The sequence below is a fragment of the Podarcis raffonei genome, chromosome 12 (assembly GCF_027172205.1).
Source record: "Podarcis raffonei isolate rPodRaf1 chromosome 12, rPodRaf1.pri, whole genome shotgun sequence".
Lineage (NCBI taxonomy): Eukaryota > Metazoa > Chordata > Lepidosauria > Squamata > Lacertidae > Podarcis > Podarcis raffonei.
Window position 1 is genome coordinate 25,134,579 of NC_070613.1, and position 23,863 is coordinate 25,158,441.

General features: G+C 44.0%; 1 protein-coding gene across 3 annotated transcripts in view; it reads left to right on the forward strand.

Moving 5' to 3' along the window:
• ITGA8 (integrin subunit alpha 8) overlaps positions 1–23,863 on the forward strand; it is a 128,803-nt gene that overhangs the window by 99,174 nt on the left and 5,766 nt on the right. For 2 of the 3 annotated variants that reach the window (XM_053409512.1, XM_053409514.1), the window contains 2 exons: positions 6,260–6,361; positions 18,913–19,035. In XM_053409512.1, the coding sequence (XP_053265487.1) occupies positions 6,260–6,361; positions 18,913–19,035 (225 nt within the window). The remainder of the gene's footprint in view (positions 1–6,259; positions 6,362–18,912; positions 19,036–23,863) is intronic. The other variant, XM_053409513.1, reaches the window with a different exon arrangement.

Genomic DNA, 23,863 nt, shown 5'->3' on the forward strand with positions numbered 1-23,863 from the left:
CAAAGTTCAAAACTACCACAAGGCCTCAATTAAGGAACATGGATTTTTGTCCCTTATAAGAAGGTTGATGGTGTTGCTGGATCAGGCCAAGGGATCTAGTGCACCTTCCTGTTCTCACTGTGGCCAAACCAGAAGCCTCTTGGAAGCAGGATCCAAGGGCAATAACACTCTCTCCACTTGCAATGCTAAGCAACTTGTATTCCCTCCTGAAAGGGACGGCTTTCCCTCAAACATAACTCAGCAAGATGAAGTTCTCTGGGGCTGGCTCTTCTGGTGTAGGAGCCAATATAGTTTCAAACGTTGGAACATCATTCAGATCCTCTTGAGAGGAAAATAGGAACCCTACTTGATGCAGTCAACTGTTCCAACTGGCTAAAATAACGTCTTTTCTTCCTCCTCTTTCAACATTCCCACCTGCAAGCCAGATGCATGTTTCTCTCGCTTTCTCTCTCTTTTTTGTCCTTATATGCCTTGCTTGGCCTCCACCCCTGTATCTGTTCGAGTGGGTTATTGACTTCTGCTGTTGTGCCTCATTGGGACCAAAGCAGGCACCATCATCCATCAACATGCCTACCAAGAACTCGTTAAATTGTTTTTCGCTACTTAGGTGGGCCAGGAGGTTGATGTGCTTTCCAAATTACCTCTGCATGAGTCTGGCCAGTATGCAGGCAGTTACTGTTCTCAGCATGCATTGAAAGTGCTGAACTCTTTTGAATCCAGGCACCCATGTGTTTTTCATTTGCCAAAACTCTAAGGGTCAGAATTTTCAACACCTCAATAGAAGGTATATGTTTGAACATACCTAGGTTAGGGTGTTGGTCCTCCTGAGAGTGACAAAGATACGAGTGCAACTGTAAGCGGAGACCATGAAGCTCTCTAGATCGCTGAAGCACTGGAACATAACTCTGTGATCACAGTGCCGAAGAGGGTGGGAAGAAACACGTTTTATATTTGTTCTAGCAACATGCTACCCATTAATACATGGGTAAGGGCAACTGCCCCTGCTTCAACACAGTTTATGCTACAGGTGGGTTGGTTACAGCATAACGCTGATTAACACCAAGGTTGCAGGTTTGATTCCTGTAAGGAACAGCTGCCTATTCCACCTCTATGATTCTTTTATTCTATGATACTAGGTCCTGCCTACTCAATGTCCGCGCATTTAGTGCAAATATCTGCAATCAGGCATCTGCTTGCATTCAGCTGAATACATACAGACAGAGGTAGATTTAGGGCATCACAACCAGTTCCTCCCCCCCTTACAGGGCACCGAGCCAAGAGGGCACCTTGCTGCCTCCTTCCCAAAGTCTAGTACAGTGGTACCTGAGGTTACAAACACTTCAGGTTACAAAGGCTTCAGGTTACAGACTCCACTAACCCGGAAGTAGTACCTCGGGTTAAGAACTTTACCTCAGGATGAGTACAGAAATCGCTCGGTGGCAGCGGGAGGCCCCATTAGCTAAAGTGGTACCTCAGGTTAAGAACAGTTTCAGATTAAGAACGGACCTCCGGAACGAATTAAGTTCTTAACCAGAGGTACCACTGTATGCACTTCAGGGAGGAGGCATGAGGGCTCTGACAAGGTCCTAGAATCCTCCTTCCTTCTTCCCAAAGCCTAGTTAGCACTTGCCCGGCTTTGGGAAGCGGATGGGAGGACTTCCAACATATATAAAAACATTAAAGAACTTCCCTAAATAGGGCTGCCTTCAGACGTCTTCTAAAGGTTGTATAGTTACTTATCTCCCTGGCTTGGGGGGGTCGCATCACTCCATACCCTCCAGTAATATTTCTCCGATGAAAATAAGGCATCCTAAGGAAAAGAGGGGCATTCTGGGATCAAATCAGAAACCGAGACGGCTTCTGTAAATCCAGGACTGTCCCTGGAAAACAGGGACACTTGGAGGGTCTGAAATTGGATATTGAAATGAGACATTGTACCACCACCCCCTCCCACTTTCAGATTCCATTCAGTAATCGAAATTGAATTCCAGAGTATGTCTTGGAGCTTAAGAAGCAACTGAGAGGATGCAGTGGCCCAAGGCACAGTTCAACTTTTTTAAAAAAAAGTCCTGGCAGATGTTAATCCCCAGGAAATACCATGTGGTGGAGTTGCTGCTAGTAATGCAGACTCATCATCGAAAGAGAACATACACTCCAGTGAAAAAAGTTTTTATTTTTTAAGTTGACGTATGTACTGTAGAGGGTCTTTGGAAATGGCTAATTCCCTTAACTGCTCATCTATCAGTTAGACACTGTGGGGTATCGCTTCACGTTCTGATAATGTCAAATTAATGAGGAAGACAGGATATGTTCTTCGTTCAAAATCTCTCTATAAATTGCATGCAGTGCTGTATGTTTAGTAGCTTGTTTGGAAGTGAGCAGATGAGCATATAATACTCCCTGGGGTTGGGGGTGCTGAATTGCTTAATGTAAGCTTTGGAATGAACACTCTGCAGAATTTGGAAAAAGTGGAAAGGCAGAATCTTTATAGGATCTTATAGCCAAGATTTTAATGCTGCCCTAGACTCTTTGAAGGCTGCCATATTCATATACATTCATTAGGCAGCCTTTCTTCATTCTTCAAATAGCTAATTCTTGGTCAAATAAAATTTCTGTTTTAAGAGTTTTAGCCAAATTGCTCCCCAAAGGAAATACAGCAGAACTAATAAATTTATATTTCTGTTAATAATAATAATATTCCCCAGCCACTCTGTGCAGCTTCCAGCAAAATATAAAAACATGATAAAACGTCAAAACTTCCCGATACAGGGCTGCCTTGAGATGTCTTCTAAAAGTTGTATATAGTTGTTTATGCAATGGCACGTAGAGGGTAATCAATCAGAATGGAAAACTTGTGTATAAAATGATTAGGGGTTTGTTAAAGTGGGGGGGAATACCCTCTCCTTTTTGGCCAAAAAGTAGACGTTTAAGTTGAAGGCAAGTAATTAATAGAGCTCCTTAAGGACAAGTGTGTGAGACCCATTTTATTTTTGGGAATGGAAGTAGAAGGGAAGTAGGAGTACATTGATGACATTTGCTGATAACCCCAAGTAGGGAGGCAGTATTATTACTACAGATGGAGGTCAAGAAATTATACAGGGCAAATGGGATGACCTCCTGAACCCAAGTAATAGAAATGGAATGAGACTGAACAGCGCAAAAATGTTATGGTCATACACTTGGGGAATCATATTAAACATGTTTGAGATCATCTGGGGATTCAGTAGCTGTAAACAACAGAGAAGGGGAAAGATCTAAGAAAGAGATACACAAAAACATTGTAGGAGGTCATGTATTGGAATGGGAACTGTTGTTTTAGGTTGAAATCTCGTGGTTACAGAATGGACCAAACCTGGGAATCACAGGATGGTCTCTGATTTATAAGTTACAATGCTGACATTATATTTGTAAAAACACTGGGGTCTGGTGGGATTATCAAAATTGCTCTTTGCTTCCTGACAAACCATCAGAAAGCCTGGAAATTTGGTACATACATAACCCCAAATATACTGATTCCTAGAAATATATATATATATAAACTGGACCTTTGTAGCTCTCTCTGGGATATTCAAGGTGCACTCCCAAACAACGAAGCTATTGCCACACCACCTAGGCAGCTGGAATTTGGCCTTTTGACAATTGTGAAAGGGAAAACAATGTAGAAGACAGTTTTGGTTCAGCATTGCCTACGGTCCATTCCTGACATATACTGTCGTATGGATGGGAGACGATGCTACACTGAAGCAGAGTATTTCACAGCCACCCCTCCTGGATCACCCTGTCCTTCCCCAGGCCTAGATGGCTTCCCTTTGTTATTTCTTTGGCCCCAAAATGTTTGGAAACCACTGAAGTTGCTGACACTTAAATTCAGTGAAAGTTGCTTAGCTGGCTTCTTGTTACTAAAATGAAAGCAAAGAATTAGCTCTCAGCTTTGGGGAACAATGGCACATTTCTCAAAAGCACATGCCCCTTCAAATGAGAGTGTGGTTTGTGTAAGGCCCGCCTTCCAGTGCAAAGGTCAGGGATTAGTGTACTCATAAATCCTCTTCGCTGATGAGAGATAACATAACTTAAGGAGGCCTGCTCTGAACAGCAGCTGCAATGGCAGAAAGTAGTCCTAACATAATGGGGTGGGGGTGAGCAAGCTTATGCTGCCGGAAATTCCAAAGAATATAAACACTTTGCACTGGTGAGATGAGAATGCTGGCCTCACTGAAAATGTTATAACACAACGAGCCCCTGAATCTGTTGGTTGTGGAGCAGAGAAGGGAGATCCTCCTTCGAAACAAAGGAGAGTTTTCCAGGTGTGGGATGGAAGGTGGGCAATGAAGTCTCAGAACTGGAGTTTTGCCAAAGCTGAAACCAAGCTATGATATGATAACAAAACAGGAAATGCTGTGTGTTCTGAATTACGTTCTCATCGTCTAAAATGCATCCAAAAGCAGAGAGTATTGTGTTTTTATTTTTGATCAGAAGTATACGGTGGTACCTCGGGTTACATAGCTTCGGGTTACAAACGCTTCAGGTTACAGACTCTGCTAACCCTCGTTACCTCGTGTTAAGAACTTTGCTTCAGGATGAGAACAGAAATTGTGCGGCAGTGGCACGGCAGCAGTGGGAGGCCCCATTAGCTAAAGTGGTACCTCAGGTTAAGAACGGACCTCCAGAATGAATTAAATTCTTAACTAGAGGTACCACTGTACTTTCAGAAGACTAAAAACCGAGCTCTCTTCTTCTCCCACCCACTTTTAAAGTTACCAAGTACAGTGGTACCTCGGGTTAAGTACTTAATTCGTTCCGGAGGTCCGTTCTTAACCTGAAACTGTTCTTAACCTGAAGCACCACTTTAGCTAATGGGGCTTGCTGCTGCTGCCGCACCGCTGGAGCACGATTTCTGTTCTCATCCTGAAGCAAAGTTCTTAACCTGAGGTAATATTTCTGGTTAGCGGAGTCCGTAACCTGAAGCGTATGTAACCCGAGATACCACTGTAAACTTAAACTTCATCATGAGCCTGTTGTGATTCTAATTGTCATGAAAGCGAGATTTCCATGTGGATTCAGCCAAAAACTGTGTTTGGGTGATATTGTTAGGATAATTCAGATGCTGTGCCAATTCATTCCTCGGCCACTCAACAAGTCTGTGAGCTGCTGTTGCCAAACTATGGAGCAGCTTTTGAGAATGAAACCCTTGCAGTCCAATCCTATACATGTCTGAGCATGTATAGGCCCCACTGAGTTCAGTGGAATTTACTCCAAGGAAAGTGTGTATAGGAGGGATGGGAGATGTGTTACTGTCCAGATATTGCTGGGCTCCCACTCCCATTAGACCCAGCCAGCATGTCCAATGGTCAGGGTTTGTGAGGGTTGTAGTACAACAATATTTGGAGGACTCCAGGGTCTCCATCACAGGTGGACGAGGTTCCGGATTTTCCCTCTATAAGCCATAAGGATTTACCTGGATGCTCAGGAGGAAGGGTGGGAAATAAATTAAATAAATAACCAAAATGTTCGTTTCAGTTTCTGAATGAAATTGGGAAGTATATCATACAGTACATCCCTGAAAAGAATCTTGTTTCAAGAAACATTGGACGCTTTAGAACAGGGCTGAGGAAACTGGCCCTCCAGATGTAGTTGGACTACAACTCCCATCCACCTTGACCATTGGCCATGTGGGGCTGCTGAGAGTTGGAGTCTAGCAACATCTGGCTCCAGGCTGGCAAAGGCTGATGTGCACTATGTGTGTTGATTGAAAGAAAGATGGCTATAGGCTTGGTTTGCATGATCAAATGCTGGATTAATCATCCAGGCATACATTTCCTTCTCTCCTAACTCCCTTTGCACAAGGCGGAAAAACAAACTAGGAAGCTGCAGTTAACCATAGCTTTTTGTTAGGTGCTAATTTAGAACTATGGTTAGTGGTATCCAAACAAGCCAGGATTCATAAGGCAAACATTAGTTCAAGTGAGGAAATAAACCAGGAAGCCACTGTGAACCATAGCTTCCCACTCTGTGGACACCAGGAAACTCTTGTTCACGACTTCCAAACAAGCCTAGAGATAAACCGTGATTTACATGGAACTCATGCATAGCATGGCTTGTTATGAAGCCACAATTTGTGCAAATGCAGCTGTTATGGGGAACATGGTATAGCACATGTATATACTATTTCTATAACATGAGAAGGGAGATCCAAGTGATAACTCAGACTAATCAAAACATTATTTGAAAACCTCTGTCTGTATTTCTTTTTTTGTTCCAGAGGAAAAATGACCACTACTCTCTTTCCGTCAATGTGTCATTTGAAGTGAAGAAGATGCCGTACAAAGTTCAGCCAACAAAACTCCCTGAAGGAAGCATAGCAGTGAGTAGCACAGAAAACAAATAACACACTGATGCAAAACACGTGCATTGTTTGGTCATCCTGGTTGCTGCTGTATGAAATATTTATAGATGGGAAATCCAAGATAAGTCCTTCCTGTGTTTCTTGTACAGGTCCATCCTTTGAGAACTATTTAAAGGTTATTTGTGTGAGAGAGTTTAAAATAAACTGTAACGTTTGCTATGCAGCTGAGTTTCTGAAATACTGATGCTCAGAAGGGAGAATGGGTTAATTTAGACAGAACTCAGTCCATGCAGTTAGAGAATGGGAACCTGCGGCGATTGTCTGTAGGGCTAGGGCAAGGATGGCGAACCTGCAGCCCTCCAGATGTCGCTGGACTGCAACTCCCACCATCCCCGACCATTGGCCATGGTGGCTGGGCCTGATGGGAGCTGCAGTCCAACAGAAAGTGAAGGGGCACAGGTCCGTCAGCCCTACAGCAGGGAGGCCAAGCAACTGTGGCTGTCTGCTGCCATTTACCACAAGATTAGGCCCTTTGGAAAGGGTAAGATTACTCCAGAATGACAGAGTTGTGCTTGTAGTTCTAGTCTTCTATGATTGATTTATGTGTTCAAGCTAAATACGGTTTGACCCATCTTTACTCAGTTATAATGAGGTAGAGGTCTCATTTCCTGTGTCTGATTGGAGAAGGAATCAGCCAGGGGGTGGGGGGGTGAGCAGGAAGCCAACCTCAGCTCTTCCTAGTTTCATGCCTCCCAACCTGCTAACTTTATGCATTGTTTCCTCATGGGCTCTCTTGTGCTTTCTATATAAGACGCAGGACTCTGATATAGTTCTTGCACCGCACACAAATAAACATATTTCATATAATATATATTTCATATATATTCATAAATTAAACATATGACTTAGACCTATGTGAAATATTCAGGGTACAGTGGTACCTCGGGTTACATACGCTTCAGGTTACATATGCTTCAGGTTACACACTCCGCTAACCCAGAAATAGTGCTTCAGGTTAAGAACTTTGCTTCAGGATAAGAACAGAAATCATGCTCCTGCGGCACGGCAGCAGCAGGAGGCCCCATTAGCTAAAGTGGTGTTTCAGGTTAAGAGCAGTTTCAGGTTAAGAATGGACCTCTGGAACGAATTAAGTACTTAACCTGAGGTACCACTGTATTTTCATTTTCCTTCAGTTATTAAGCGGTTACAGAAAAATATTACTGTATAAGTCTTTTTTCTATAAGAAAAGAAAAGCGATTAAGAAGAAATAAAAGTGATTGTGCACACTGAACAAGAATGGTTTCCCCCATACAGCAGGATTAGCACCATAATGAGAAAAGTATATGCAGATGGGGAGGAGTTCAGCCAATAGACAGGAATTTTTGACTAGCTCATGACTGGCTTCTCTCTTTGATGCCTACTGTACTGGGATGATTTACCTTTAGGCTCAAAAGGAGAACGTTTTGATCCTTAATATTCATTGCTCATCCAAAGAGGTTCAAAGATACCACAATCAAAGATAAATCCCGGCTCTTTCTGCTTCCCCGCACCCACCCACCTTGCATGTGTTTTGTAGCAGAAACACATGTTACTCAAAATGGCTGCTATGTACTGTCTCCCAGCTGTTCAATTGCGCTCTGCCACAGGTGATCGCCTGCTGTTCTCAACAGGTCTCTGATGATATACTGAATAATCAGATAAGCATTTTTACAGTACTACTTGAGAATGAAGCCTATTATTCCATAGAGCTGATTTACTGCCAGATGCCCAAAACAGCAACTGTAAACTCTTGAAGAATGATAGTACTTTTATGTCCTCCTAAATCTGGCCATTGGCAGTGGAGGTTTGCCAACCCTGCAGCTTGATGTGCTGTAGGCAGAAGTTCTTTTGAAGTTTCTCTTAGCAATACTTTCCCCCCTGAAGTCAGTGAGTGCTGGATTCAGTGTTTGTCTAGGAGGATTTATTTGGAAGGCCAAGAGTCGAAGTAAGTACAAAATTTGGAAATTCATTAACACTTCAACGTTATCATTCAGAATGATGATCCTATCAGTGTGACCTATCAGTGTGAAGTTTTGCTACTTACACTGTTTTTACAGAATCAAGGTTCAGAAATTGCCTTGAATTTGGCAATTCATTAAAGCTTCAACATTATTGTCATTCAGAATGATAATCATCATCATATTTGTTTGAAGTTTTGCTACTTATAATGTGCTTACAGAATCATGGTTAAGAACTCGCCTTGACTTTGGAAATTCATTAAAGCTTCAACATTATCATCATCCAGAATGATGACTGTATATACTTGATTATTTATTTATTTATTTATTTATTTATTTATTTATTTGCTACTTACGCTGTGCTTTATTGTTTTGGTGTATGGAGTACTGGTGATGGCCATGACAAGATTGTTATGCTGAAATACACGAACAAGAAGCTCCAGTGTTTCCGTCAACCAACCTTGCTATCTTGTGTCATTCACAAGGCACCACTTACTGCAGAAAAATTCTACACTGTAGAGAAAACAGCCCTGCTATTGTTTGTATGACCCCTTGATGAATGAAAATGAGTCAGGAGCCGAGAACTCCTGATCTTGTCAGGGGTTGTTGACTCCCTTTCAACTCACTTCAACCTAGACCACCCCTTGCGACATAAAATCAGAAGCTGACATTAATTAATTCAGGGCCTGTTGTCCCAGGATAAAAGTGTAATAAGATTCTTCCTAAATCATACCAGAGGCCCAACTTGTCCAACATTTTCCCCCCAACACTGGTCCTCCAGATGTTTCTGGGAAGCTCCCAAACAGGGCAGAAAGGCAATTTCCCTCCCCTGTAGTCTCCAGGAAGGTATTCCAAGGTATATTGTCTGTGGACTTGGAAGTTCAGTTAGCTGCCATATCTCTGCATGTTTCTGTCTCATGCATGAATGTGTTCATTGCATGCATTATGGATTACACACGGTTATGTGCCAGAAGAGACCTGCTTTGTCAGACCAATCTAGTCCTGCATCCTGTTCCCCTTAGTGGCCAGCCCCTTGTCTGTGACAGTAATAGGGAACTTCTGGCCCTCCAGGCATTGAACTGCATCTCCCATCATCCCTGACCATTGGACATGGACTCTGGAGGGACAAGGTTCACCACCAATGGTCTATGGAAAAATCCAAACAGGAAATCAGGGCCATAGCCCTCTACCACTGTTGTTCCCCAGTGGCTGGTACAAATGAACATAGAGAGCTGCTTCAGACTGAGTCAGACCAGTGGTCCATCTAGCTCAGTATTGTCCACACTGACTGGCAGAGATTCTCTGGGGTTTCAGGTAGGAAGTCTTTCCCAGCACTACCTGAAGATGCTAAAGACTGAATTTGGGACCTCCTGCATACAAAGCAGAGTTTTCAATATAATCAGACTAGATGTAAGTAATTGCCATTTGGGGAAGAAGATAGAGGATGGTCTTGAAATACTATCATCATAGTCAACCAAAAGCAAAGTCCAAAGTAAAATATTTCATTTCCTCTGATTTTTAGTAGGATTTTAAAAACGCAGTTAACTTTCTATGGATTGTGCCCTTCGTATATTATCTTGAACAAATTCTTAGACAGTGGAGAAAGGGGGGAGAAATGTACTTGAATCATGTAACTGGTATCTCCTGGTGTGCTATTGGCATAGTGTGTGAACACTTGAACCCTAGCCAGGTTTAAATCCTCTGGTTAGAATTCAGTACCAGGCCTACCTCAGAACAGACTCGTTGAAATGGATGAACACGACTAAGTTAAATCCATTCATTTCAATAGGTCTTCTCTAAGTAAAAGTTAAATTCTATTCTACCCTCTCTCTGATGGGATGCTTCTTCAGAATCAGTGTTCAGGCACATTTCTTTTAAACATGCTTGCTCTCCCTGCAAAGTATACTTCTACAAGGGAGTTATAATATGCAAACACACATGTCAATATTAATTCTGAGTCTAAACTCAGGGGAGCTTTTATCTACTACTTTGGGCCCTTTTTCAAAACAGAAAAAAATGGCAAATGTTTGCCTGAGAGGAACATGCAGAACAATTAAATAGTAATTTGTTATCTTTCAACCCCTCTAAGCAGAAATGATTAAAGATCAGAGAAAGGGGCTATTATACACACAAGCACCAGTCGCACTACAAGAATAGCTCATTTACTGTAAGCCTAAAGCTACTGTAATTCTGTGATAGATAAGTCAAAGTTTGGCCATTCAGATGCCATTTACCAAAAAAGATAATTGGTGAGGATTTGAGAAGTGTATTGAAGCTGCAAAGTTTGTTCTACAATGGCTATCTGTATATATATTTGAGCTGCATAGCACGTAGCCCAGGCATCCCCAAACTCAGCTTTCCAGCTGTTTGGGGACTACAACTCCCATCATCCCTAGCTAACAGGACCAGTGGTCAGGGATGATGGGAGTTGTAGTCCCAAAACAGCTGGAGGGCCGAGTTTGGGGGTGCCTGGCTTAGCCCCTGCAGGAAGCGACAGAAGGCTGCTAAAAGTACAGTCATACCTCAGGTTGAAGTAGTTGAAGAGCGTGTTACTTCCGGGTTTTGCCACTCGCACATGCGCAGACCCTCAAAATGACGTCACGCACATGCGCGGAAGCGGTGAATCACGACCCGCGCATGCACAGACACGCAGACTCGGGTTGCGTTCATTTCAGGATGCGAACGGGGCTCCAGAATGGATCCCGTTCGCATCCAGAGGTACCACTGTAATGCTGTTAAAACTAGCCTTCATCTATGCATCACCTGGAGCAGTGTGGTTGCAGCCAGAAATATATACACACAGTCTTCCAAGTGTGGTTGCACCACAGATTTACCTAATGGCATTATGATATTGGCAGTTTTGTTTCTGATTCCTTTCCTAATGATCGTTAACATGGAATCTGCCTTTTTCACAGCCGTACACACATTGGGGTGACGTCTTCATTGAGCTATCTACTATTGACACCAAAGTCTCATTCCTAGTCCTTCACCACCAGTTCAGAGTAGACAATATTAGATGAGCTGGACAATAGTCTGATCCATTTCAAAGCAGCTTCTAGCTCCCATGCAACTGATATTGTGGAAAACATGTGCCCTCTTCAGAATAACCCTTCTTGCCTCGATAGAGAAATGTTCTCCTAAGCATAAGGAGCTCTTTGGCCATGTGAGGCAGGCAGTCTGTGTCACAAGGGCTCTGCCAGAAACACCATATGATGTGCATTAAAAGCTCCACAGCTGCATCACTGACCACCTTGGATAAAAGGATGGGCAAAGGAATATCAGTTGAGCAACTTCATTCCTATCTCTCAGAGTTTCTCTGTCCTTTGCATTGCCTCCCACCCTCCGCAATAAAAAAAGTTGTTAAAAGAGATAAAGCACTTCAGAACTGGCATTAGGCTCACAGCCTTGTCTTAAACCTAAAACCACATGAGAAAATAGTGGAGCCATCCAAGTTGAAGAACGAACACCTACATGAAGTCATAAATAAAATGCTCTTTGGGAATAGCGGGTTGGCCAGTTGGCAGATGCTTCTGTCTCTTTGCCCGTAGTTCAATGCAACCATCTTTCTACCAATGCCAGTAGTTTTCCAGTCATAAAGACATATGTGCTAAGTGAAAAGGGGTTTTAACACATTTCTCCAGATTGGTGTACAACACCAATAGAGGTGGGGAAAGACCATAGATCAGTGCTAGAGTAAATGCTTGGCATTCAGGTGAACCCAGGTTCACTCACCAGTTTCTGTAGGTAGGGCTGGGAAAGATTCCTGTCTTAAACCCTGGGGGGACTCTGCAGGTCAGTGCTGACAGGACTGGACTAGAGTGACCACTGGTCTGACTCGGTTTAAAGACATCAGTATAAAGTTCTGCACTTAAGCAGGAAGAACCAGCTGCACCAATATAAGATGGGGGACACCTGGATGGCCATGTGAAAAGGATCTAGGGGTCTTAGTGGACCAAAACTTAACATGAGTCAACAGTGTGATGCAGCAGCAAAAAAAAACAACCCCTAATGCTATTCTAGGCTGCATCAACGGAAGTATAGTGTCCCGATCAAGGGAAGTAATAGTACTGCTCTATTCTGCCTTGGTCAGACACACCTGGAATACGGTGTCCAGTTCTGGGCACCACAATTTAAGAAGGATGTAGGCAAGCTGGAGTGTGTGTAGAGGAGGGCAACCAAGATGATCAAGGGACTGGAAACCAGCCTTTTGAGGAACGGTTGAAGGAGCTGGGTTTGTTAGCCTGGAAAAGAGGAGATATGACAGGCATTTTCAAATATCTCAAGGGCTGTCACAAGCTACAAGAAATGAGATTCCGACTAAACATCAGGAAGAACTTGTTGACAGTAACAGCTGTTTAACAGTGGAACAGATTCCTTTGAGAGTTTGTAGAGTCTCCTTCATTCAAGGTTTTTAAGCAGAGGTTGTGTGGCTATTTGCCATGGATGCTTTAGGTGAGATTCCTGCATTGCAGGGGGTTGGACTAGATGACCCTTGGGATCCTTTCTAACTCTACAATTCTTTGATTCTATGATAAGGCAGCTTCCTATGTTTCTACTGCCGTACTCCATGCAATGTGCACAGGTCAGTGACTTTGCTGGTATATGGCGTGGCTCCTCACTTCCTGTGTTTACTTGTGACAAGGATTATTAGACAAAGCACAAAATATTTTAGCTGGTATAGGTTATTTTCTAATTGCCCTTTATCTAACCAGACCCCAGGGTGGTTTATACAGTCCATAAAGTGCAGCACCTCATAAAATACAGCATGAAAATCTAAAACCAACATTAAAACATTATACATAGCAGAAGGCTTCAAGCGTCTCCATAGTGTCTATGTTGACATGGTTCCCATTATCACTTCTTCCATTATCACCACACTAGAGAGCCAGTGTGGTGTAGTGGTTAAGAGCGGTGGACTCGTAATCTGGGGAACCGGGTTCGCGTCTCCGCTCCTCCACATGCAGCTGCTGGGTGACCTTGGGCCAGTCACACTTCTCTGAAGTCTCTCAGCCCCACTCACCTCACAGAGTGTTTGTTGTGGGGGAGGAAGGGAAAGGAGAATGTTAGCCGCTTTGAGACTCCTTCGGGTAGTGATAAAGCGGGATATCAAGTCCAAACTCTTCTTCTTCTTCTTCTTCTAAAGAAGAAGTCAGCAGCAAGGAGGACAACTGTTGGAATTGCCCCTTTCTTTAATACATATTTTAAACCCAAATATGCCTGGCCGCCATCTTGCCTTACAAGATGAAATCTGATTTTCTAATGCAAAATAAGGTCATTTTATCAGAACAGCTTCTCTCTCTAAGAAAGTATTCCCAGTCTTCAAGGTAGTGGAGAAAAACCTGAACATGTGCATGTTCTGAAAACTGCAGAAAACTGCAGAAAATCATGAAGGCCAGGAAGCCCCAAGTTACGCAAGAGAAACGCATGGGAAGTCCAGGTGCAAAAATCTTTTCTCATTCATAAAGATCACTGCATGGGTGGCCTTAGACACAATGGCCTAACCCACCTTGCAGAGCTCTGGTTCAGAACAATAAAATGCCTTGTGGCTCACAACATTCTGTAGAAATGCCACACAGACCATCACAATAAAAATAATTATTCTACTCTAGGTGTTACATGAAATGACCATTAATCCCCTCAGGAGAAATTCAATTCAGATTGCATTGAGAGCCAAATCTTCCTGATTCACATTTTCCAAAACAATATATGAACCAAAACAAAGGCATCCTTTGAGATTTACACTTCTCTGAATTTTGCAATGCAGCTCATCAGCCATTTAACGTGTATGAAGATGCCTATACTACAGTAAAGGGTGCATAAAAATGCATATACTGAATAAGTGAGAATAATGTACAAAAAAGCATCGTATTGGGGGGAATTATTTGCACAAATGTGTATATTAGGTAAAATTGCAGGCGCGGGTTGCAAACTCTGCGGGTTGTGAACGTGCATCCCGCACGGATCACGTTCGCAACCCGAGCATCCATTGTATCTCTAAACTATAGCCTTTCCAGGGTGGCTTACATTTCATACCAAATATACAGTTTTATCAGTTCCAAAAAAATGAAAACATTCAATTAAGTTTATAATAAAACAATCAGTTTAAATAAACCCAATGGAGTCACCAACAAAAGCTTCGACAGCAATATATACAATAAAACATTTCCGTTAACAGCCAGTGAAAACAGATGGCTTTTTTTAAAAAAAAAAAAAGCTTTCTTTAAAATCTGGAGCCAACCATATTTCCCTGAATGGTTTAGAGAAAGTTGATAGAAGGTTTCTCTCTCTCTCTGTTAGAATACTAGAACTTGAGGTCATCCAGAGAGTCGATTGTGAGAAGATTCAGGACAGACAAAGGGTTCTTCATATAGCACAGAGTTAAAACTATGGAAGCCACTATCACAATATGCAGTAATGGCCACCAATCTAGGTGGTTTTAAAAGGGGATTGGATAAAGTCATGGAAACTGAAGTTATTGATGGCTTCAAGGCATGGTGACTATATTCTCTCTTGTAGAAGGTGCCTCTTCACCTCAATTTGTGCTCTGCTTGTGTATTTGTAAATAAAGCAAGCATGACAACGACCTTTTAGGTCAGTGGAGGGGGGGCCTATTTAGGGAAGTTTTTAATGTTTGATGTTTTATTCTGTTTTTAATCTGTTGGGAGCCACTCAGAGTGGCTGGGGAAACCCAGCCAGATGGGTGGGGGTATAAATAATAAATTATTATTATATTATTGCAAATGAGGCCCACCAGGCTTCCTCATTTGGCCTGACAGACCATTTTGGCTAAGCCATGTCTGCCTGTCCTGCACCTGGCATCATAAATGACATGGGGGGGAGTCAGTACAGCTAAGTCTGGGCTGAGAAGGGATTTGCTGCACCTGGTTGCTACGGCTTCAGGCAAAACTGTGGTAGGTTAGCAGACCCACCTACTTGACCCACAAAGACTGGGAGAAATAAGGATCCGGCTCACCAGCCCAGTTCCTCATCCTTGCATCTCCACTGTTTTCTCAGCCAACGGGAACTAAACCCACTAGGGCCTCCCTTGAAACTGCTTGCCACTTGAGAAATGGGGAATGGTTACATGCTTAAGAGCACTACTAAGATGTCTGGCACTGTAACAAAGAACATAAATATCTGCTGAACGAGATCTGTCCTGGAGGAGAGAAAAATCCTTGCTTCTGTTCTCTGGCCAAGTTGGTCCCAGATGTTGTAATGTCTGTAGCGTCCACATCCTGCAACCTTCCGCACTAGTTCATTTGTCTCCTTGACTGAGAGTTCTGTGTAGAGGATTGCTGCAAATGAGAGCCATTGACCTTTTCCCTCACTCATCCTGCCCTTATGTTTCCATGCCAGCTAGAGAGCATTATTGAGGAACACAAGGAAAGTCATTGAAAAATATTTATTAGCTAATTAAAATGAGCCCCTTCTACCACGACCACTGAACTTACTGACCTAGGAAGCCTCCGTAGTTAATATTCAGTGCTCAAAAGCAACTAGAAAAGTGAGCTATTTAAATTCACATTGCACCATATATTTTAGGGTTGCCATATTTCAAAAAGTGAAAATCTGGACAGAAAAGTTGAGCTTTATTCCCCCTGTTATGAGCTGACATACGTCTGGGCATTTCAGCTGCTTTTCAAAAATTCTGCCCAGATACCATTTTCAACAGACAAATCCCGGACCTATGTCAGCCCTTATAGATTTAGATGTCTTGGGGGTTGGGTATTTGACTTTCTCTGAAATGCTTACTACCTTTGACCAGTAAGTTGGGGTGCTTTATTTTCAATATTTACAATGTGCATATCACAGTTTCTGGCTGCACTTAAAAGCTCTTGTCTCTATGTAATCAGAATGCAACAGGCCCAATTGGGTAAATCTTTGAAATGGCTGTCAGTTATGTGTCTCTCTGTATTGGCATTTAAACCTACGGTATCTAGGTCTTTGATCAGGAGTAATGGGGTGGTGGATCTCAAGTATTCTTCTGCTCTCAGGAAAATAGTAAACTGATGTCCCCTTTCTCATAAGGTAAAGGTAAAGGAACCCCTGACCATTAGGTCCAGTCGTGGACGACTCTGGGGTTGCTGCGCTCATCTCATCTTTATTGGCCGAGGGAGCCGGCGTACAGCTTCCGGGTCATGTGGCCAGCATGACTAAGCCGCTTCTGGAGAACCAGAGCAGCGCACGGAAACGTCGTTTACCTTCCTGCTGGGGCAGTACCTATTTATCTACATGCACTTGATGTGCTTTTGAACTGCTAGGTTGGCAGGAACAGGGACCAAGCAACGGGAGCTCACCCCATCGCGGGGATTTGAACCACAACCTTCTGATTGGCAAGTCCTAGGCTCTGATGCCACCTGCTCCTCTTAAATGATCCCTGGCACTGATTTCTACCATTTGCCTTTCCATTCACCCCCAGCCTTCAGTGTGTTCAATCCTCTAGTCACACCTGAAGAATAGATTTATTTTTTATTTATTTTTAGTACTGGAAAACCCAGAGAACTGTTTTGTTGGAAGCAAGAGATTGTAGAGAGTTTTGGGCATGAATCATTGTTGATAGGTGATTTTAAGTACTGTCATGAACTGCTACCCACTGCCCCATATGGTAAGCTGAGGTATGGCAATGGGGGGAAAGTGGCTGATTCAAAAAGGCTCATACTAATGAAGAGCAAATGCAGGTTCCTTTAGAGAAAGGATGAGTTGGTGGTTTTCCAAATGGGGAGACCAGGAAATGAGGAAAACAGAGTGGACAAAGCTCAAGGAGTAGCACTGACTTGGAAGCGATTTCTCAGCTTAGAAACTGCTGACTTTGCAGACCTCACCTATAGTCAGAGCTCCGTGCTCCGTAGTCCATTGTAGGTCACCAGTCTGACCGCAGGAAAGATCCACAGGCCAACATAGCAAGCATGCATTCAAAATCCCTAGTGGCACTTGCGTCTATAGTATACACACAATAGGAAGTCTGTGTTCAAATTCCAGTTAACACACCATTAATCTGAATGGGCAACATCGGAGTTCAGCAGACCCATAAACCTCAGATGGATGGAAACTGGGTATTTCATATATACATCTACCGAAAGATTGCTTTAGAATGTTGGAAAATGTGCAGGATTAGAAATATATATAATTTGACTTTGCTGGAAAGCACATAATTTTCCTCTGGAGACCCAGTAGAGCCAAACCTTAAGTATATTTCAAAAGCTTTGTAAGATCTATTTATTTGGTCCAGCTTTTGTGGTCAAGGCTAAGCCAGAATGTAGGGGAATGGTGTTAATACATTTTATATTTCTGTTGAACTTCAAGTTATTTTTATATGTGATGTGTTGTAAAAGACTTGTTACCTGCCATTTTACAAAGTGTACTAGACGGTCTTTAAAAATGACAGCAACTGCTTTTTCAAAGTGGGGGGAGGAAAGCTAATGTTACCCTTTTCATGTTATTCCTGTAATGAGAAGACTGAGTGCTTTTGTCTTAGGGGTTTTGTCCAGTGGCATATTGCCCAAGGTATGTAGCTGTGTCAGCTGACTAGAGACCACAATGTCTAATACAAATCATAGCAATGTTGACATTCATTCTTGCTTACTCCACTGCCTATGGAGGCTCAGATTTATTTGGTTTAAGCTATAATATAAATTTAAACCTATTTAACTGTAGCAAACCTAGGTCTTGTGGTTTTCTGAGTTCAGCTGACATATAGCATTCAGGTAGATACCCAAGTACAAAATACATGTACCTGTATTTCTACATGTGTCTGCTTCCGAAGTGGCTTGGCAAGCCAGGCCTCTCCAATCTGGCCCCTTCCAGGTGTTGTTCGACTCCCAGCTTCCAATGGCCAGGAATAATGGGAGATGCAGGCCATCAAAACATCAGGATGGTCGTAGGTTGGGAAAGGCTGATACAAGCATAGAACCTTAAGTGCAGAATGATGCTGACAATCCTTGATAAGTTGAGGCTCCTGTTCCCCACACAAACTACAGTTTGGAGGTGAAGCCATGGCAGTAAAACCAAATTGAGACTCGGTGTGATGTAGTGGTCAAAATGTTGATCTGCTGCTTAGCAACAATTAAAGCTTAGTGGGAGGGCTCGGACAAGTCACCATCTCTCAACCTACCCCACAGGGTTGTTTACTCTTATCCTACCTGATGTCTCCAGCAAGCTTGTGAGGGGAACCGAGGTCTCCTAACCACTCTCAAGAGCCTTAACAGACTACAGTTCCAAGGATTCTTTGGGGGAAGCCATGACTGTTTAAAGTGGTATGATACTACTTTAAATGTATAGGTTTTTCTCAAAGTGGGCCTATTAAAATCAATAGGCGTGGCTAACTCATGTCCATTAATTTCATTGGGTCTACTTAGTTATATGAAACTTAGTTCTATACCACTCACTAGAACTGCAAGAACTTAAGTTTTGTGAAGTTCTGGCAGATACTGTATGCTGAGTTTTTAAAACAGCGGCCTTACGAATATACCATTAGTTTCTAATTCTGCATATATAATCACTTTCAGGTTGTATTATAACTCATCTTCATTTACCCTTTCATCTTTTTTCCCCCCTTCTCATCTTCCATTTCAGACCAAAACATCTGTTATTTGGGCTACTCCAAACATTTCCTTTATAATCCCGCTGTGGGTTATAATATTAGCCATACTCCTTGGACTGCTGGTTTTGGCTATGTTGACCTTAGCATTGTGGAAGGTAGGTAATGTATTGGTGTTAAACTAGAGAAGATGATACCAAAACAAAATGGGGAGGTGGGGAGGGGGTGGAATGTGTGATCTTCTGAGCAAAATAATCATGGACATACGAGATGGGTGTGTTATTTATTTTGGATCGCTGACATGTTTGTGTTTCTGACCTTTCAAAAGAGGTGGCTTGTTTGCATTATTGAAGGCTAGTTAGAAGTGAGCAGTGAGAGATTGGCTGCGATTCCCAAGACCTATGATCTTCTTTTGCCTGGGGAATTTAGATTTCGGCAGCATGCTACAATGAAGCATCTCTAGGTTTGTTTCTCCCAAAGCACCTCAAGGAATTATCTTTTGAAACATGATCGGGCACCCCCTTCAGAGGAAAAGAAATGTTATCTTTTTAAGGCTGCAAGTGATTTTATTTTAATATTGGTAGGCTCTGTTTGATGTTTTTACTACATCGCTAAAGTCTTGCAATCACTGAGTCACTAGCAGTTTACAAGTTTTTGTTTCAGGGACTTGGAAACAATTGACTTCAAAGTACTTAAAACTATGTCTCTGATGTGTAGACGTTGTTTTTAATTCCAGCTTGATGGGTGCCATTTCCCACGGTGGTCTATATCATGCCTATTACTGACCACGTTGAGTTCTGAATCCTCATCCAATGTTTTCCCAGTTACTTCATCTTCCTCTTTCCTTCCGTCTTTCCCCCTTGGTAAGCACTGCTGAAATAGGCCTCTGTAAGAACTTTAGAAGAGCCTGATGACGCATCTAGTCTAGCATCATGTTCTCACAGTAGCCAATCAGATGCCTGTAAGAAGCCTGCAACAGCACTCTGCCTACCGGCGGTTTCCAGCAACTGATATTCAGATGCTTTACTGCCTCTGACAGTGGAGGTAGAACACAGTCATCATGGCTAGTAGCCATTGATAGCCTCTTCCTCCATGAATTTGTCTCATCCTCTTTTGAAGCTATCCATCACTGCCTCCCATAGGAGCATCGCTTTACACTTGTTTACATTGAATCGCATTTGCCATTTTACTGCCCATTCACTCTCCGAATGGTCCTTTTGGAGCTCTTTGCCATTTTTTTGTTTTTGTTTAAACAACCTAGAACCATTCAGTATCATCAGCAAACTTTGCCACCTCACTGCTCACTCCTAACTCTAGATCGTTTTTTATGAACTAGCTAAAAAGTGCAGGTCCCAGTGCCAATTCATGGTAGACACCGGTTTCTACATCTCTGCATTCAGAGAACTGCCCATTTATTCCTGCTGTCTGCTCCTTAACCAGATCTTGATCCACAATAGGGTCAAGATTCACCTCTTATTCCCGGAGTCTTTGGTGAGCTACCTTATTTAAAGATTTTTGAAAGTCCAGATACGTTGTGTCAGTCAACCAGATCACCTCTATCTATATACTTGTTGACACTCTCAAAGAACTCTTAATCGTTTCATGAGACAGGACTTGTCCTTGCAGATACATGCTGGCTCTGCTTAGCAAGACTTATTCTTCTACAGGCTTGGTTATTTTACCTTTAAGAATACCATAGATACCACATACCAAAATTGCGTGTAACTAAAAGTAACTTTAGATGTTTATTCATTTTATTTGCTACATTTATATCCCACCTTTCCTCCAACACGCTCAAGGCAGGATCCCATAATTCTCCCCTTTCTTGTTTTATCTCCAAAACAATCCTGTGAGAAAATCCAGAAAGCCATCTGGTTTGGACATACTTTAACACTATGATAACACCGTATATCAAGTGCAGTAATTTAAATCAAGGCCATTTAAATGGTTACTTAAATCCCCAAGAAGAAGAAGAAAACCTTAGTAATTGATTCAAAATCACATTTCCCATTTTATTACTAATGCATTTCTTGAGCAAGAGTGCATGCTAATTGAATGCTACGAATATTAAAATATATTGGTTGGCAACTTGTCAGGGAACTGCCATCGGAGCTAGAGGAGGAGGCGAGGCTCCACAGCGATGCTGGAGAGGGGCCAAGCAGGGAGAGAGGCAGGTCTCCGGCGGGGGAAGAAAATCAGCGCAACACCAGGGATAGAGGGGGGTTGATGGAGGAAGCAGAGGAGAGGCTCCAGGACTCTTTGCAGGAGACCAGCGAGGAGAGCACGGTCCTCCGCTGCCCACACCCACCCTGCGCAGAAGACTTCCGCGCAGGGAGAGTAGGCGGCGACTTGGCGTCAAAGAACTTCTTTGCTGGAAGAGGTTCAAGAAACACCCACTGACGGATTCTGCCAGCGACTGAACAGCCACGGAGTGGATGGCTGTCCAGACAGAAACAGTGTAACCAGGCAACCAAGCCCAGAGCGGCGGTAACTTACGCACGAGCAGCCCCTAAAGCCATCACAGCAATCCGTCAGTCCCTGAAGTTGCTTGTGCGCAGCGACAGGCAGGGGAGCATCATGAGTCAAACTGGAGAAGCCGGCGCCACAGAGCAAGCAGCTGGAGTGCAAAATCTGGTGGAGAGGAACCGAGATTTAGAACAGCATGTGGCTCTGCTGATGGCGAGGCTGGACAAACGGAGGGCTCAGGATACCAAGGTCAGACCCACCCCCATCGCAAGGAAGGTACCGGGGCTGGTGCACAAGTTTGGGGGGAAGCCCCAGGACTACAACGCGTTCCGAATGGAAATAGAGTACGCTTTGGAACTGCAGCATGATGACTTTGCGGATGATGGGGAGAGGGTGGCCTACATTGTGGGGCATCTGGAGGATGGGGCACGGGAATGGATCAGGCCCCTAATGGCAACGCAAAATGCCGCCTTGAAAGACCTCAGGAAATTTTTTCAGGCAATGAATGCAATGTATTCCAGCGAAGTGGAGCAAAATGTGGTTAGACGGCAATTGATGGGGTGCAAGCAGGGGAGCCAATCAGTTAGAGACTACTGGTCGCGCTTTGCGATGTTAATACACCGGCTTGGGTGGGATTTGGATGCTGGACCCATTCAGATGTTGTTTGAGGAAGGGTTGTCCCCAACGGTCAAGGACGAGCTTTCCCGCGTGCCCCGCCTGCAGTCGATGGATCAGCTGACCAAGGCTGTGCTTGCGATTGGCGTAAGACAGGAAGCGCGGGCTCAGGAGAAGAGCGAAGGGAGAGGGGAACGTTGCCATGACTACCGCATTCCTGAAATCCCGAGGCAGCCTTCCCAGCCGGCGGAGCCAATGGAAATAGATGGCGCGCACGCGCGAGGTTTCAAACTCCGCTGAAGGGCGCAAGAGGGAGGGAAAGGATTGGAAAACCAACAAGAAGTGTTTCCTCTGCCAACGGCCAGGACATTTTGCCAGGGTCTGCCCTCAAAGAAAGGCCTGGCAAGGGATGGTGGGAACTGCTGGCTGTGAGGGGAAGGGGGAAACGGATCAGGCCCAGGGAAACGGACAAGCTTGGCTGCCAATCAGCGGGGGCAGCAGCCAAGCCAACAACCAATAGAAGTGCCCCAACCAGACCCTCCCAGGGCAGCTATAGCCATAGAAGTGGTGCTAGAACTCCCAAATGGGCACCCAGTCAAGGTGAAGGGGCTGCTGGATTCAGGCAGTTCCTGCAATTTCTTCAGCAAGAACTTTGCTCTAGAACACCAACTCCACCTGCTGCCTCTGGATTTTCCCTTGCAAGTGACAACCATCAACGGCAGGGAACTTCTGGGAGGGGAGGTGACGCACCAGACCCCACCAATGAGAATGAGGGTTTCCAGGCACACAGAGACCATTGCCTTTCACGTAGCCACACTGTCAGGACCCCCAATAATACTGGGAATGAGCTGGCTGGCACTGCATGATCCAGTAGTGGCATGGCATCAGCGGTCAGTCACCTTTGGGTCAGCTTACTGCTTGGAACACTGTATGGGGGGAAAACCCCAAGGATGACAGAGGCCAGGGTGGCTGGAGTGGCTGTGGAGCCAAAAGGGAAGGTGCCACCCCAATATGCTGACCTGCAGGAGGTCTTCAGTGAGAAGGAGGTGGATAGACTGCCCCCCCATAGGCCCTTTGACTGCCAAATCAATTTACTCCCAGGGGCTCAGCTGCCGGTGGGTAAACTGTATGCCATGTTGGACAGGGAGATGCAGGAGTTGCGGGAATTTATTGACAAGAACCTGAAAAGAGGTTTCATAAGAGAATCAAAGGCTGTGGGAGGCAGTCCGGTGTTCTTTGTGGACAAAAGGGATACTGATAAGCCCAGGCTCGTTGTGGACTACCGGGGCGTCAACCTGGTATCAGAACCCGTGACCTTCCCAATGCCCAGGATTGACGACATTTTAACACGGGTGAGGCAGGGGAAAATTTTTACCAAGCTGGACCTCAGGGGAGCATACAATTTGATTAGGATGAGGGAGGGGTACGAATGGAAAACCACAATGTTCACCCCCCTGGGAGCCTTTGAGTACTTAGTTATGCCCTTTGGATTACAGTCGGGCTCCGCCTGCTTTCAAGCTTTCATGCACCACGTGTTGGGGTCCCTGCTGTACAAAAACTGCGTAGCCTTATTGGACAACGTCTTAATCTATTCTGACAATGAGAAGCAACATGTCAAGGACATCAGGGAAGTGCTAAAGAGACTGCAGAAGCACCAGTTGTGGGTCAAGCTGGAAAAATGCCAATTTCACGCAAGGGAGGTCGAGTTTCTGGGGTACAAGTTGCCAGACAAGGGCCTAGCTATGGACCCCAGCAAGGTGCAGGCGGTACTGGAATGGAAGGCCCCCAAGACCCAGAAGGACGTGCAGAGGTTCCTAGGGTTCAGCAACTTCTACAGGAAGTTCATCAAGAACTTTGCCCATTTGACAGCACCCATCACCGATTGTCTCAGTAGCAAAAAGAAGT